The sequence below is a fragment of the Athene noctua genome, chromosome 30 (assembly GCF_965140245.1).
Source record: "Athene noctua chromosome 30, bAthNoc1.hap1.1, whole genome shotgun sequence".
Classification (NCBI taxonomy): domain Eukaryota; kingdom Metazoa; phylum Chordata; class Aves; order Strigiformes; family Strigidae; genus Athene; species Athene noctua.
The window spans coordinates 443,671-457,775 of NC_134066.1; the positions used below are offsets into that span (position 1 = coordinate 443,671).

General features: G+C 58.9%; 1 protein-coding gene across 1 annotated transcript; it reads left to right on the forward strand.

The window, feature by feature from the left end:
• The first annotated feature begins 1,462 nt into the window (after positions 1 to 1,462).
• On the forward strand, positions 1,463 to 13,461 carry GALNT6 (polypeptide N-acetylgalactosaminyltransferase 6). The gene is made up of 11 exons (XM_074929475.1): positions 1,463 to 1,575; positions 5,716 to 6,311; positions 7,167 to 7,339; positions 8,268 to 8,417; positions 8,509 to 8,743; positions 10,052 to 10,169; positions 10,276 to 10,476; positions 10,951 to 11,082; positions 11,892 to 11,993; positions 12,113 to 12,265; positions 12,417 to 13,461. The coding sequence occupies exons 2-11, from the start codon at positions 5,824 to 5,826 to the stop codon at positions 12,528 to 12,530; spliced, it is 1,866 nt and encodes a 621-aa protein (XP_074785576.1). The 5' UTR covers positions 1,463 to 1,575; positions 5,716 to 5,823; the 3' UTR covers positions 12,531 to 13,461.
• Positions 13,462 to 14,105: the final 644 nt, after the last annotated feature.

Below are 14,105 nucleotides of genomic sequence, written 5' to 3' on the forward strand. Positions count from 1 at the left end.
TTAGTACCCAGGGATGTAATTTTTTGTGCGGTGGCATGAAAGCAAACAAACTCCTGACTGCTCCTGACTACTAAACCATACAGGGAAGGACATCCAAGCATGAGGGCACAATTCTCCTTTCCTGAGGTGTTCAGCCCTGAGCTGCCCCTTCTGCTCTCAAAAATACTCTGCAAATTAAAATCTAGCTGATGCCCACACGGTATGCGTTAACTAAATATTGTTACTACAAAGAAAAATCTCTCTGCGTTGTGTTCAACACATTTCTCCTTGCTTTAACAGCTGTATTGTGGATTAGACTTTCCAGTTTTACCATATTGCACCAATTATTACCAGTCTGAAAGATAATAAATAAAACCAAAGCTCAGTACAAATCTGCAAACCATCTGCAACGTACGTTTCAATCTGAAAGATTTGTGCGATCTCGATTAGCATAAATATGCAAATGGGGTTTGCTTCCTGTCATATTTTCCAGATTCGCTGCCGCTCAGCGCTGCAAATTTAAGCTCCGGGTCTGTAATTAGGGGCTCGGCTGATCAGTTTGATGGAGCCTCCTCTGGTGCTCGGGGCGATGTGGATTCCCCGGTAGGAGCGAAGGGCAGAAATCCCGACTGACCCGAAGGAAACGCACTTGGCACAAGGAAAACTGCGGACAAAATGGTAAGGTTCGCTTCCAGGGCAGGGATTTCTGCGCTTCTCCCACCTCAAACAAGCCGTGATGGTAACTGTGTTGTATTTTCAGCTGTTTGGGTCCCACCGACTCTTACAAACCAAACATTTTGCACCCACCAAAGCAGCTAGCTCCGTAGCCAACATACCGAATTAAAGATTAAGAGGATGAATTTTGCCTGAGAGTTATATATAACTATGCCAATTAATTATTAAGAAGTGTGTGATTTGGAGCTGTCATCCCCAAGCAAGGCCGTATTGATTTTGTACGATCCCTGCTGTTTTTTTCAGTAGCTAACTACTTCTTCATTTCCCGCAAATTACTTTTGTGACACTAGAAGGACGGTGCACTGGGAGATTTTAATCTCCTGCGTAACCTGAAAAGCATTTCACAAATTGCAATTAAAGGAAGCAATCCGAGAACACAAAAATCCTGGGGAAATCAGATGCTGGGGGTTCACCGAGCGACTCGGAGGGGCAGGACCTGCCTTCAGCCGTGTTCTCCCTTGGTGACAGTGAACAGGGCTGGTTTAACGCAGTGAAAAGCCCGTCCCCACCCCACCCCCCCGCAACACAGCCCAGCGTGGACCCTGTGAAGCTAAAAAAGCTCCATTTTCCGCAGAAACGCACTTACTCTGGAGGGGGGCCCTCCTTCCCCTGGCCGGGCGAACGCGGTGCAACATCAGGCTCAGCGAGTCACAGCTGAAAAAAAAGCTCAGCAGCAGCAAACTTTGGGGTAGGGAATTTCCCCTTCAGTTTTTGTGCTAAGAGCGAAACGTCTGCACGGTGGCGAGGCAGGAAACAAAGCGGCAGTGAATTACAGGCAGTTGCTGCGCAAACCCAGGGTTTAAATTTAGCCCTGAAAAGCACAGGAGACGATTATGAAGGCCAAGGGTGGCCTCATGGCGGGTGAGTGTTGGCTCTTCTCTGCGCCGCGCCGGGCGAGGAAGGTCCCTTTTCTGTGACTCAGTTTCCCCCTGTCTTTCTCTATCAACCTGTTATAATGTGGAGGCTGCTGGGTATTTGTGCATCTGCAGTGCCCTGCCCGCCTTATCCCCTGTAAGGCAGCTAACAGTCAAGCTAATATCCCAATAATCCAAATTAATACTCACTCTGCTTCAGCTCAAATCCCCCAAATCCTCTGCACAGCGCAGGAGCCAAAGCAAACGCCTCAGCTGGGTGATTAAAACCCACTCAGGGCTCGTCCCTCTGGGATCCCGGAGAAGCCGCTGGGGTTTCCCCATCACCCTCCTGCTTCTCCGCCCTCCCGAACTTCTCAACCTCAGCCTCCCCGGGGGTGCACGTGTCTGGGGGCTGCTTGTGCCCTCCCGTGCAAGAGCAGGATTCCCTCGCCGATGGGCTCGTACCTGTCACATCATCCCTGGAAGGGGCTTCGCGTGGCTCTTTCGCAGCCCCGATGTCTCACCCGGCTTTGCCGGGGAGTTTTCATGCCAGTGTCTAGCAGCTGCTGAACCTCGGGCTGAAGCTTTATGGTGATATCACCATCTAGTGTTAAACACGGGTCTTGAGGATGTGGGAAACCGGGGGCTCGGGGTGGGGGGCTCGTCGTTGGGGGGGCTGCTTCCCGTTTGGGGGCTCATGGCCCTGTCCCCAAGCACGGGCCGGGGGGGTGGGTGGAGAGCAGCCGGGTGGTGCCGTCAGCAGGGCGCCGCGTAGAGACGGACTCATAAGGGACGACACGGACGGGTGGGAATAATTAGTGAGTTCCCGTGTTGATGGTCTTTATAGCGACCGGTGTGATCACAAGAAATATTACCAGCGATTACTGCATCCCGGTAAAACTTTCAGTAAATAAACCCCCAACCACAGGGAACCGCTGCCCCCGAGCTGGGAAGCTCAGGAGGCTCCATGCTGCCCGCAGAGTAATTAATAAATAATAATGACAACAAACATGGCATGAACGGAGGAAGAAGCGCTCTTGGAGGGGCTGTCGCACCGTGTCGGTGCCTCTCTCCCTGCCACCCGGCGGTCGGGCAGTACCGGACCTACAGCTCCTGGCAGCACCCCCAGTGCCAGGCCTTTACTGGTCCCCAGCACACCTGGGGTCATGCCCCTATGGCTTCTATAGGCCCCTGCGGCTCCCAGCACCCCCGGCGCCAGGCCCTTGTGGCCCCTGTAAGCCCCAGCCACCCTCTGCCCCTGCGGTGCCAGGCCCCTATAGCCCCTATGGGCCCCAGGCCCTGCCGGCAGCCGCCGTGCTCGGCCCATAGAGCCCCTATAGACCCGGCGGGCGGCGCTAGGACCGCCGCGTCCTCCCCCGAGGCGGGCGGCACTAGGACCGCGGCGGCGCCGCCCCGTGCACCTGTACCCCGGGGCGGTGGCAGGTGGCGGCGCTGGCCCCGCCCCCCGCGCAGGCCCCGCCCCCCGCCGGGACCCGCCCGCTGCCCCGCGCCCGCCGCCGCCGCCGAGCCGGTGAGGGGGGGTCGGGGGGGGAGCCCCCTCCCGGGGGAAAGCGGGGGGCGGGGGTCCCGTGCGCAGCCCCCGCCCCTGCCGGGGGAAGGGGGGTCCCTGCGCGGAGCCCATCCCCGGGGAAGAGGGGCGGGGGGCGCCGGTGCGGAGGGAGCTCCCCCCCACACCGGGCAAGGGGCGGGGGGGCGGGTGATGGGGTCCTCCGGGTCACAAAGGGGCCGGGGGTCCCGGTGTGGGGCTCCCCCGCGGGGGAAGGGTCTGGGGGCCCGGCAGGGAGCCCCTCGGGCAAGGGGGGCCCGGGACGGGGCCCCCCCGGAGCCCAGCGGGTCCCGGGGGCTCTGTAGCCCCGTGCGCCGCCGTGAGCAGGATCGGGCCCCCTCTCCCCCCACGGGGCAGCCCTCGGGGGGCAGAGCTGCCACCCCGCCCATCCCCGGGGTCCCGGACCCCCACACCGGGAGCGGGTCTGGGACCCCGAGGGCTCGTCCCGACCGGGGAGAGGGCGGCGGGAGGCCCGTGGGACCCCCCCTTCGTGCCGAGCAGCCCCCACGTTCCCTCACACCCCCCCGGCATCAGCCGGCGCCGTGCTGCGGCGCGAGGAGCCGAATCCCGCCGGTACCCGCCATCGTTTCTCAGCCCCCCCGGGAGCGGAGCCGCTTTCCCCCGGGGTCTGGGGGTGCTGCAGGGTCGCCCCACGCTGCCCGCGGGTGGCCCTTTGCCATCCGGCCGCTTCCGACGTCGCAGTCGTGGCTGCCGGCTCGCTGCCACGTGGAGCGCGTGGCCACGTCGCCCGCAGCCGCCCTGTTTGCTCGTGGCGTCGTGTCGGTGTTGATTTGCTTTTATTTCATTTCTTTTCCCCCTTTTTTTTTTTTTTTCCCTGTTTTTTATCCCCTCTGCCGGGGGAGCATCTCTCCATTTCCACCTCTCCCCACGACTTCTCCCTCCCACACCATGGAGGATACTCCGGCTGCCACCAAATTTCCACCAAACCCCTTTTCCCTCTCTCTCAAACCCGATGGGCGATAATTTTGGGATCGGTTTTCCCGGGAGCAGGACGAGCCCCACCCCAGCACGGGGTTTTCGGGGTGGCTGGGCGGGACGGAGCCGTGTAGCCCCCGTGGGTTTGCAGGGCCGGTAGCAGGGAGCACAAGCGCGCCGGGAGCTCGTGCCACAACTCGCTTCCAAAGCCACCCCAGCACCTGTGGGGGGATTTTGATGGGTTTTATTTCGGTTTTGGGGCAGCGATTGGGGAGGGGGTTTGGGGTGGGGAGGGGGTTTGGGGTAGGACCCCCCCTCAGGAGCTGCAGCGCCGCTGTTGTGCACAAACCCTCTCCCTGCCTGCCCGAGTGCCACCGCGGGGTTCATTAGCATCGCACGGCTAATGAGCCTGCTTCGTTAACGTGGTCGCAGCAACGTGGAAGGAAGGAGACTCTCAGAGAGATGCGGAGATAGTGGAAACGGGCTTTTCCTCCCCAAAATGGATTGCTCTTCACCGCTTGCCTCCTTGCACAGCAGAGGCTTGCACCATGCAATGAAAGCATCGGGACTCAGGAACACGAGTGCAGTGAGAGCATCTTTGCTCGGATACAAGCAGAATTTGATGTGGATTTATTGTTTATTTCATAATTCTGCTTCCCCCACGCCCCCCACTGCCCCGGTCCTGCTGAGGCTCGGGGCTGGGTGCCCTTGGCAGTGAAGCGTGCTCCGGCCACCGGCTTTGATCCCCGCAGCGCTGAAAGCGGCGACCCCGGGGACCGCCTCGTCCCTCCTCCTTTACAAGCTGAAGCTTCCTCGCCCTTGAAGTTGCTGGCAGGTGCCTTTCTCCACTCCGGGGCTGCACCATTTCCAAGGCAATAAAAAGAAAAGGAAAAAAGAAATAAAGGAGGGGGAGACACCCCGAAGCGAAGGAGGAGGAGATGCCGGTGAATGGCTCCCACGGAGCTTGTCCATGCTCCGGCGGCAGCGGCTCACAAAGAGCAGCCGCGGGAGGTTTCCTCGCCGTGGGAAAGCTCGGCCGGTCACGGTGTTCTCACCGGGTCCTGGCGGAGGCTTTGCCGCCGGTGCTGAGCTCTCGGTGGCTGCCGCGCTGGGCTGGGCACCGGACACTGAATCTGCTGCTCCAGTTCAGCCGAAACCGAAGCGCTGCAGGGTCTTGCATGTGTTTTCCTTTCCAGCGACGCTGCAGGCAGGAAAAAAACCCGGGGAAAGGCTTTTTCCACGCGGTCAAAGATGTTTCGGCAAATTTTGCAGCTTGCTTTGAGCTGCGTTACGCTGCTCCCGGCGCGCACGGGGAGGTCTGGGGGGGTGTTGCAACAGCAGCAACTGACTCGGTCGCAGGAGAAGCTGCCTGGGACGACCCGCGCTCGTGGTGGCCGGATCCAGCACATCTTGTGGCATTTTTCGAACCTTGCTTTTTTCCCGGTGTTTTATTTTTAACATGGATTTATGGGCTGAAAGGGCCACAGGGGGAGTGAATTTTCCAGGTCTCACTTCCCCCTTGCAGGAAGTGAACTTTATATTAATATATAATGAATATTTTATTAATATGTTAATATCAAGGGGATGCACTTCGGGTGTGTCCAGTCTGTGAATTAACCTGTGGGTGTTTCTTCTTCTCCGCAGGTTAGTGGAGCAGAGCAGATCATCATGGAGCACCCTGAGACCCCACATCCCTGAAACACCCATCACCGCAGGGAGGACCCTCCAGAAACCACACAGAAAAAAAAAAAAATGAGGCTTTTCCGGAGACGCTACAGCCCCTTGAAGGTGGCTTTGGCAGGCACCGTTTTTGTCATCTTCCTCTTCATCCTGCAGAAGGACGTGGGGAACAAGGACCGGAGTGAGGAGCCCTGGTTGAAGAACATCGTTCAGGGGAAGGACCAAGTCCTTGACCTGATGCTGGGGGCGGTCAACAACATCCGAGACTCGATGCCGAAGCTGCAGATCAGGGCTCCGGTCCGGCAGGAGGAACCACCCCCCGGTGCTCGCTCCTGCCTGCCCGGCGTCTACACAGCAGCCGAGCTCCGGCCCCTGATGGAGAGACCCCCCCAAGACCCCGCCAGCCCAGGAGCCGACGGCAAAGCCTTCAAGAAGGATCGATGGACACCGGAGGAGACGAAGGAGAAGGAGCGAGGTTATGAGAAGCATTGCTTCAACGCCTTCGCCAGCGACCGCATCTCCCTGCAGCGTGCACTGGGGCCCGACAGCCGCCCGCCGGAGTAAGAGCTGTCACCCAAGGAGCCCCGTGGGTCCTCTCGCTCCCTCGACGGGGAAATTTAAGGGGAAATAAAAGCAAATCGGGGACAGGATGTCACCGAGCGTTGGCAGGGGATCGAACAGAGGGAGGGCTGAAAAAGTACTTTCTTTTATTTTCCCCCCTCATTTTTGTCCCCTTGGGGTTGGTTTTTAATGGGCAAAAGCCAGCGGCAGCTCTTTGTGTCTCCGCATACCTGCTCGCGGCTGGGTGGCTCCAGCCTCTCCCCCCGCTTTCCCTCCTCTCCCTCTTTCATTTCAGCCGACTCCAGTAATCGGACTTTTTCTTTTCTTAGCCGAGTGGAACAGCTTCAGCCCCCGCTGGGGTAGGGGGGGGCAGGCGAAGGAAGCGGCGTAAACTCAAGAGATTTCCTCGCCTGCCCTCCAGCTGTGGGCTGCCAGATTAAAGCATGACCCCCCCAGCCCTGTCTGCTTGGGGAGGGTGGGCTGGGGAAGGCTTGGGGGGTGGATTTTGGGGTGGAAAAAAGGCTTGAATAGGAGGTAGAAACCCAGCCCTGGTGTGGTAACCAGCCCCCTCCGCGCTGGCAGGCGATTATCCGTGCTTAGCAGGTGTAGCGGTGACAATGAGGGGGACACCGGGGCCGGGCAGGCGGCAGGAATGTGATTCACTCAACCAGCGGCGGGGGGGCGGGGGGAGAGGTAGAAATCAGTCGAGATCAAAGCAGCGTCGAGCTGAGAGCTGCCAGGGGTGGGAGCCGCCCTCCTGCCACGGGGTTTGGGGGGACAAGGGCTGGTTCATCGCTGTCACGCTCCCCCCCCGACCCCCGTCTTGCTTAGACCACTGCTTTTCTCTCTCGGAGGTGCATCGACCAGAAATTCAAGCGGTGCCCCCCCCTGCCCACCACCAGCGTCGTCATCGTCTTCCATAACGAAGCGTGGTCGACGCTGCTGCGGACGGTGTACAGCGTCCTGCACGCCTCGCCCGCCCTCCTGCTCAAGGAGATCATCCTGGTGGACGACGCCAGCACGGACGGTGGGTGGGGGCCGCGCCGGGACGCGGGGGGATGCCAAACGTCTTTGCACCCCCCAGAGCAGCAGCTCGGGGACACTGAGAGGAGAAGCAGCTCATGCTGAGTCTCCGAGCAGCCCGGAATGCATCCAACAGCTCTTCCACGTTGTTTTGCATCTGCCCGGGAGCTCCGTCGGGGTTTTTCCCTTCCTGGCACCGCTGTTAACCCAGCCCTGAGAGGAAAGCCAGGCGCTCCTCCCGCACCCTGCGAACACCTCGTCCGCCCGCCGGCTTGTCCGCCAAGCTGCAATCCTCATTAGCTACGCCTAGAGCAAATTAATGATGTGGTTCAGTGTCAGGGTGCTGGGGAGGAGCGGACTTTACCCTCGCCCCAGAGATAAATGCTCCCTTTCTGCCCACAGTGTCTGCACGGGCTCCCGAGGAGCAGAAACCTCAGGGCGGTGCAGGGCTCCATCGCCCGGGAGCTCCCGCTGCGCGGGGACGCGGGTCAGGCTCTGGGTCCCTGCCCGGGGCAGGTCTCCGGACGTGTCAGCTCTCACTTGGCCGTTTTGCAGCTTTTGGCTTGGCTGCATCTGCCAAGGAAGGAGAGAAATCCCTATTTCCTTCAGCGACACCCTGCCCGCTGTCCCTTCCTTCAGCGACAGTTGTCCGCTCGGTCCTGGTGGCACTTCAGCTGCAGGGCATGAGCCCTTCTCACCCCGTGGTTCCCCTAGTCCCTCTCCAGTGGGGGATTAGGCAGGGCAGGTGCCCAGCTCCTTCGCAAAACTCACTTGCTTTAGCCAAAAATCACTCTTGGATTTGGGGGCAAGGAGGCTCTGTGTGTCCCCAGATCTGAACCCCGGGGCAGGGTCTGAGCTGCTGCTCCTGTGAGGGGCAGGAACCTGCATCTACCTGCCTCCCACCCAGCCGGTTGCTCTTTCCCCCCCCCCAGACTACCTGAAGGAGAAGCTGGATCGCTACGTGGAGCAGCTCCAGATCGTGCGAGTCGTGCGGCAGGAGGAGCGCAAAGGGCTGATCACGGCGCGGCTGCTGGGGGCCAGCGTGGCCAGCGGGGAGGTCCTGACCTTCCTGGACGCTCACTGTGAGTACCCGACACCTCCGGGGGGGCCTCAGGGGCCTGGCGGGAAGGGAAGTTGTCTCCACTCAATGGTCAACCCTTCCCCGTGCCCCAGGCGAGTGTTTCCACGGCTGGCTGGAGCCCCTCTTGTCCCGCATCGCCGAAGAGCCCACGGCCGTGGTCAGCCCCGACATCGCCACCATCGATCTCAACACCTTTGAGTTCTCCAAGCCCGTCCAGAACGGCAAACAGCACAGCCGGGGCAACTTCGACTGGAGCCTGACCTTCGGCTGGGAGGTTGTTCCGCCCCGGGAGAGGCAGCGAAGGAAGGATGAGACCTTCCCCATCAAGTAAGCCATCGCAAGGGGGGATTTTTATCCCCTTCGGAGTTGGGGTGATGGTGGCAAAGGTAGGATGAGCCCTGGGAACGCTGTGTCCGGACCCAGTTGAGTGTGTGTGGCTGCTGCGGGGAGCTTAGGGGGGGACAGCCAGGGCTGGCAAAGAGCTGGTACCCTGCGCCCCTTCCTCCAACTGTTTCTGCTCCTTTTTCCAACAAATTGGTGCTTTCCCTGTTGGTTTTGGTGCCTCCAGGCAGGTGATGCTGTCCCTTCCCCTGTGGGATGCTGAGCTTGAGGGGTGTCAGGTGCTTTGTGCCCAGGGGAGGACGCCCAGGCACAGTCAGGCCCGTGGGGCTGGCAGAGGAGAAACCTGCCCTGGGGTCTGGCTAATTGTGGAACCATAAAGGACCTTTTGCAAAACCACCTTTCAGTTGCCTCCAGCCACCTCTCCACTCCTGCCAAGTCTCTTGTTAAGGGTTTAATCACTGTCTTGTATCTTCTCACTCTTGGATACTCAGCCACCTGGGCACAGGGTGGGCACCTGCGCTGGCACCGCAGCAAGGATACGTCACCTGCAGATCAGACCGCACCGAAACCCCTATTTTTATCCCCTTATTTTGAATGCAGAAAACCCCTGAACTGTTCTTCCCACTGCACCTCTCCATCCGTGCCCCACGATAAGCCGGGTGCTCCCTCCGGGAGATACCGGACACCCTGGCTGGCCCCGTCGTGTCCATCCCCCGGCCGGCGGCAGGGCTGCCTTTGTGCACGGGTCACCCGGGAGACGTCCCTGTCCCAATAAAGGTCCCTTTTACCACAGGCCGGTGCTTTGGCTCCCGGCAGCGTCTCATCTCCGCTTGGCAGGAACGCAGCAGCTCAGTGAATCCTTTTTTTTTTTTCTATTTTTCCCGAATAAAAGCAAGTTTCTGTTCCAGCCTCTTCTAAAGATCAGATGGAAAAGATTAGAGAAGCCGGAGGAGTGAATGGGGCGCTGGTCACAGAGCTCTAATCTCCCCCCTTCTTTTCGGCGATAGGTTTTTGGTAACAATATCCCCCTCTCGCTCTAGGTTGAGAGCTGGCGGCGGGGCCCCTCGGTGTCACGCTGCCACTGCTGCCTCTGTCCCCTCCTGGCAGCCGGGTCCGGCCCCTCCACCAAAGCCACCACATCTGGGGCACAGCTGGTTGGGGCAGGAAGATGTGGGGACACGGCTGCAAAGTGCTCACACCCACCGTGAGGGCCACGATGTCCCCAGAACTCAGACTTCTTCCTTCCTATTTTTATTTTAACCCTATTTGACCCCCCTTCTCCCTCCCCCGTAGGTCCCCAACCTTTGCCGGTGGCCTCTTCGCCATCTCCAGGTCCTACTTTGAGCACATTGGCTCCTACGATGATCAGATGGAGATCTGGGGGGGCGAGAACGTGGAGATGTCCTTCAGGGTAAGGATGGGTCGGTGCCGTCTTCAAAGGGCATCTTCGGGGATGCTCCTTGTTGGGGTATGGGGGGGGTTGGGCCCCCCACGTCTCAGCCGTTGCTTCCCCGTAGGTCTGGCAATGTGGGGGTCAAGTCGAGATCATCCCTTGCTCCGTCGTGGGTCACGTCTTCCGCTCCAAGAGCCCCCACACCTTCCCCAAGGGCACCCAGGTCATCTCCAGGAACCTGGTTCGCCTGGCCGAGGTCTGGATGGACGACTACAAGGAGATCTTCTACAGGAGGAACCAGCAAGCAGCGCAGATGGCCAGAGAGGTACTGGCCACACCGCTGGGCTTCTAGTTCTTCCAGGGGGGCTAATCCTGCTGGGAGCTCAGGCCTGAGCAGAGGGAGGAGGTGGGCTCAGTCTGGAGGTGGGAAAGCAAATGCAGGTGGAAAAATGTAGCCAAAAAGCTATTTTTTTTTCCTATCTGGCCATCATGTTTTCTAGTAGAAGAACACTGATTTTTTTAAAAAAAAACAGATTTTTTCTATACAACACCAAAACATGGTGCTGTTAAAATGTCCCCGCCCTCTCGGTGAGCGGCCAGAGCCTGAGGGTACCTGCCAGGTCCCAGGGACGTCTTGCAAGACCCCACCACTGGTCTCAGTCCTGGGCACGGGGTGACGGACGGTGACAAAGCCAGGCGGACCCCTCAGCTCTGAGCCCTGGCTTCAGGAGGGATTTCTTGTTTTTTCCTTGCTGGCTTCAGAGGTTAGTTTAATTTTCTCACGTGACTTTGTCGATAGAAGACGTATGGTGACATTACAGACCGGCACAAGCTGAGGGAGCAGCTCCACTGCAAGAACTTCACCTGGTACCTCCAGACCATCTACCCGGAGATGTTTGTCCCTGACCTGACTCCAACTTTTTATGGAGCAGTAAGTACAGGGGTGCCCAGAGCATCCCACTGGGCTCAGTCCTTGGCTAGAAATAGCCATGGCAGGGAAGTCCCCGAACGGTTGGGTTTGGGGGTTTTGTATTTAAACCGGCGTGCTGGAGGGTTTTGGTGCAGCCGCCGTGTCTGTCCCTGTGTCCGTCACCCGCTGGCTGGGCCCTGGCAGGGCTGGTTTGGGCTCTGGCTGACAGTGAAAGAGCTGGAATCCGGCAGAGCTGGTTTGGGGCGAGTTACGGGGTGGGGGACCGGTGGGGAGGTGGCATTGAGTTAAATTGGGTGAAAGATCTGAAAACTTCCAGCAGCACCGTGCAGGTGTTGGCAGGCACAGGGCGGGCTTGAAAAACCGAGCTGGGGCCGGGCAGGATGTGGAGTGACGGCTCCATCCCTGAGGATGGAGCTGCCAAAAAAAATCCCTCCGAGCCGGGTGCTGGGGTCTGAGTCGGACCTTCCTCAGCCGGGGCGATGTGAAAGCAGCCGGCAGACGCGGTGACGTCCAGGGCGAGGGCCAGGCGCTGCCTCCCATCCGGGTTTTAATTCACCTTTGTTTCCTGAAACCTCATCCCGGGCGGCTCTCACCTTTGACTCGGTGGGACGGAGGCGTTGGCGCGGGCGTTCCTCACGTCCTGGAAAGGTCAAGGGACCCGGACACGGCGCCTGGTGCTGGGACCGTGTTTGTACAGCGATAATTAAGTGCCCTGCGAAGCCCAAACCCAGGGTGGGTCCCTACCCCAGGATCTCGGAGCCCAGCTCACGCCTCTGGCCCCCTTTCTCCCCCTCCTCTCTCTCCTCCAGATAAAAAACGAGGGCACCAAGAGCTGCTTGGACGTCGGTGAGAACAACCATGGTGGGAAACCTCTCATCATGTACCCCTGCCATGGGATGGGGGGCAACCAGGTGGGCACCCATCGACCCCCCGCATTTCCCCCTCCTGCAACCCCCCTGGTTTTCCCCTGAGGGTCACTCTCTCAGGGCGCAGCCCTGCAACATCCCCTCTCTGGTCTTGCCCTCCTCAGTATTTTGAGTACACGAGCCAGCGGGAGCTGCGGCACAACATCGGGAAGGAGCTCTGCCTGCGGGCGGGCTCGGGCTCGGCCGAGCTGGGTGACTGCCAGTACCGAGGGAAGCCCGGCCGGGTGCCAGCCAGCGAGGAGTGGGACCTGGTGCAGGTGAGGAGCTCAGCTCCGCCCCGGAGTCACCCAGGGGGCTGCTGGCATCATCCCCCGCCATGACGACGCTTCTCTGCCGCTTCCCCTCAGTCGCATCCTTTCTTCATCCCACCAGCATCGCTGAGCTGACGCCACCTTTATTTTTCGGCAGGACCGGCTGATTAAAAACCCGGCGTCCGGTACGTGCCTGACAGCCCGAGGGAAGCACCCGGCGATGGTTCCCTGCGACCCGGCGGACCCCCACCAGCTCTGGTCCTTCACCTAGGCCAGCAGCAGAGCGGCCTGAGCCCCCGGCCGTCCCTAACCACGCTCAGGAAACCAGAATCCAAAAAAACTTCCTGTTTTTTCCTTTAATTTAAGAAGCAAAAGCCTTAAATATGCTGCATTTCACAGTTGCCTTGAACTCAGTCCTGTGCCTTTGGAGTGGGGAAGCCCAGGGAGCCGAGCTCAGCCGGCGATGCCCCACGGAGCCCGAGACGTGGCAGTCGTGGACATGCCCAAGGTTGTGGAGATGCCCGAGGACGCTCCTCGGTCCCTGGCTGCTGCTCGTCCTCCTCCCTCACAGCTCCAGCCACAGACTCTAAAATCCACATCAGGCATTTGGAAACGCAGCCGTGCCACGTGAAAGCTGGGTGGGAAACACCTGCCAGCGAGGAGGAGGAGGAGGAGGAGGATGGGGACTGGCCGTGCAGTTCATCCCATGGGGGGGCAGATCGTGGTTTGTTGTGGCCCCGTGTGGGTGAGGGAACCCCCCCAGTACTGCCAGCGGGGTGCCAGGATTCATCCCTCACCTGCCGCGGCACTGCAGACATCGTGCGTCGCTGCTGCCAGGCTGGGAGAAGTCGGACTGTCTGCCTTAGATGCCAGGCTTCATTTGGGAAGGGGAGGTTAGATTTATATTTTTTTTATCATTATTGTATGATGATGATTCCTGGGTGTGATTCTGCTCATCCTCGTGCTGATCTGGAGGAGGGTTTTTCCGTGGATGGCCCACCTCGAACGCACCACAGCATCCTCCCAGAGAGGCTCTTGCCAGCGCCCGGGCACGAGATCTCCTCCCTCCCCTGGTTTTCTTCAAGCCCAACTACTGTAGCTGCTGCTTCCATTGCCATTTCATTTACAGTGGGGGGCAGACCCCTCCTGGAAGTGGCGTGGGAGTGGGAGAACCTGTCTTTGGATACACAACCTCAAATAAAGAGATGATTTATTTTACAGACATTCCGTCTCTGGCTTCCTCTGAGCTCCCACCCCTCCTCTGATTTAATTTCCCTCCCTCTTCTCGCCCTGGAAACTCCCATTTGCACCCTAAATATGACACCTCACAGCCATAATGTCATATTTGGGGTGGTTCAAATTTGGGTTGGGTTGTCCTTGTGCTGGGGTGGAGGCTGCGCTGCCGTCCCTCACTGTGTTACCTTCTGTGCTGATAAAACAAATAAGTGACTATTTGGAGACCATTTTCCCTATGAAATCTCATGTTTTCCTTAGAGATAAGAGCAGAAATGCAGCAGGTGCTTTTTTTTTTTTCTTTCCATATTATTTTTTGACTGGGTGAACCAATAATCATCGCTCTCACCAATGCTGTTTTCCAGCAACTGCTCCATCAGCGGAATGAAAAACTTGATGCTGCAAGTTCACCCCAAAGAACGGCCTCGATTTCTTTTTAGAGGGGGAAAAATATAAAACTGTTTTGGCCAGAAATCAGGCTTTTATTACAAACCATGTCGGTGTCTCATTTAACCTCCAGCTAATGCCCTGTGGAGGTTGTGTCCCTGCCCCAGTGCTGGCTGTTCTGGGTGGAGATGTTCTGGAAGGGGTGAAGGTCTTGCCCTGTGTTTGC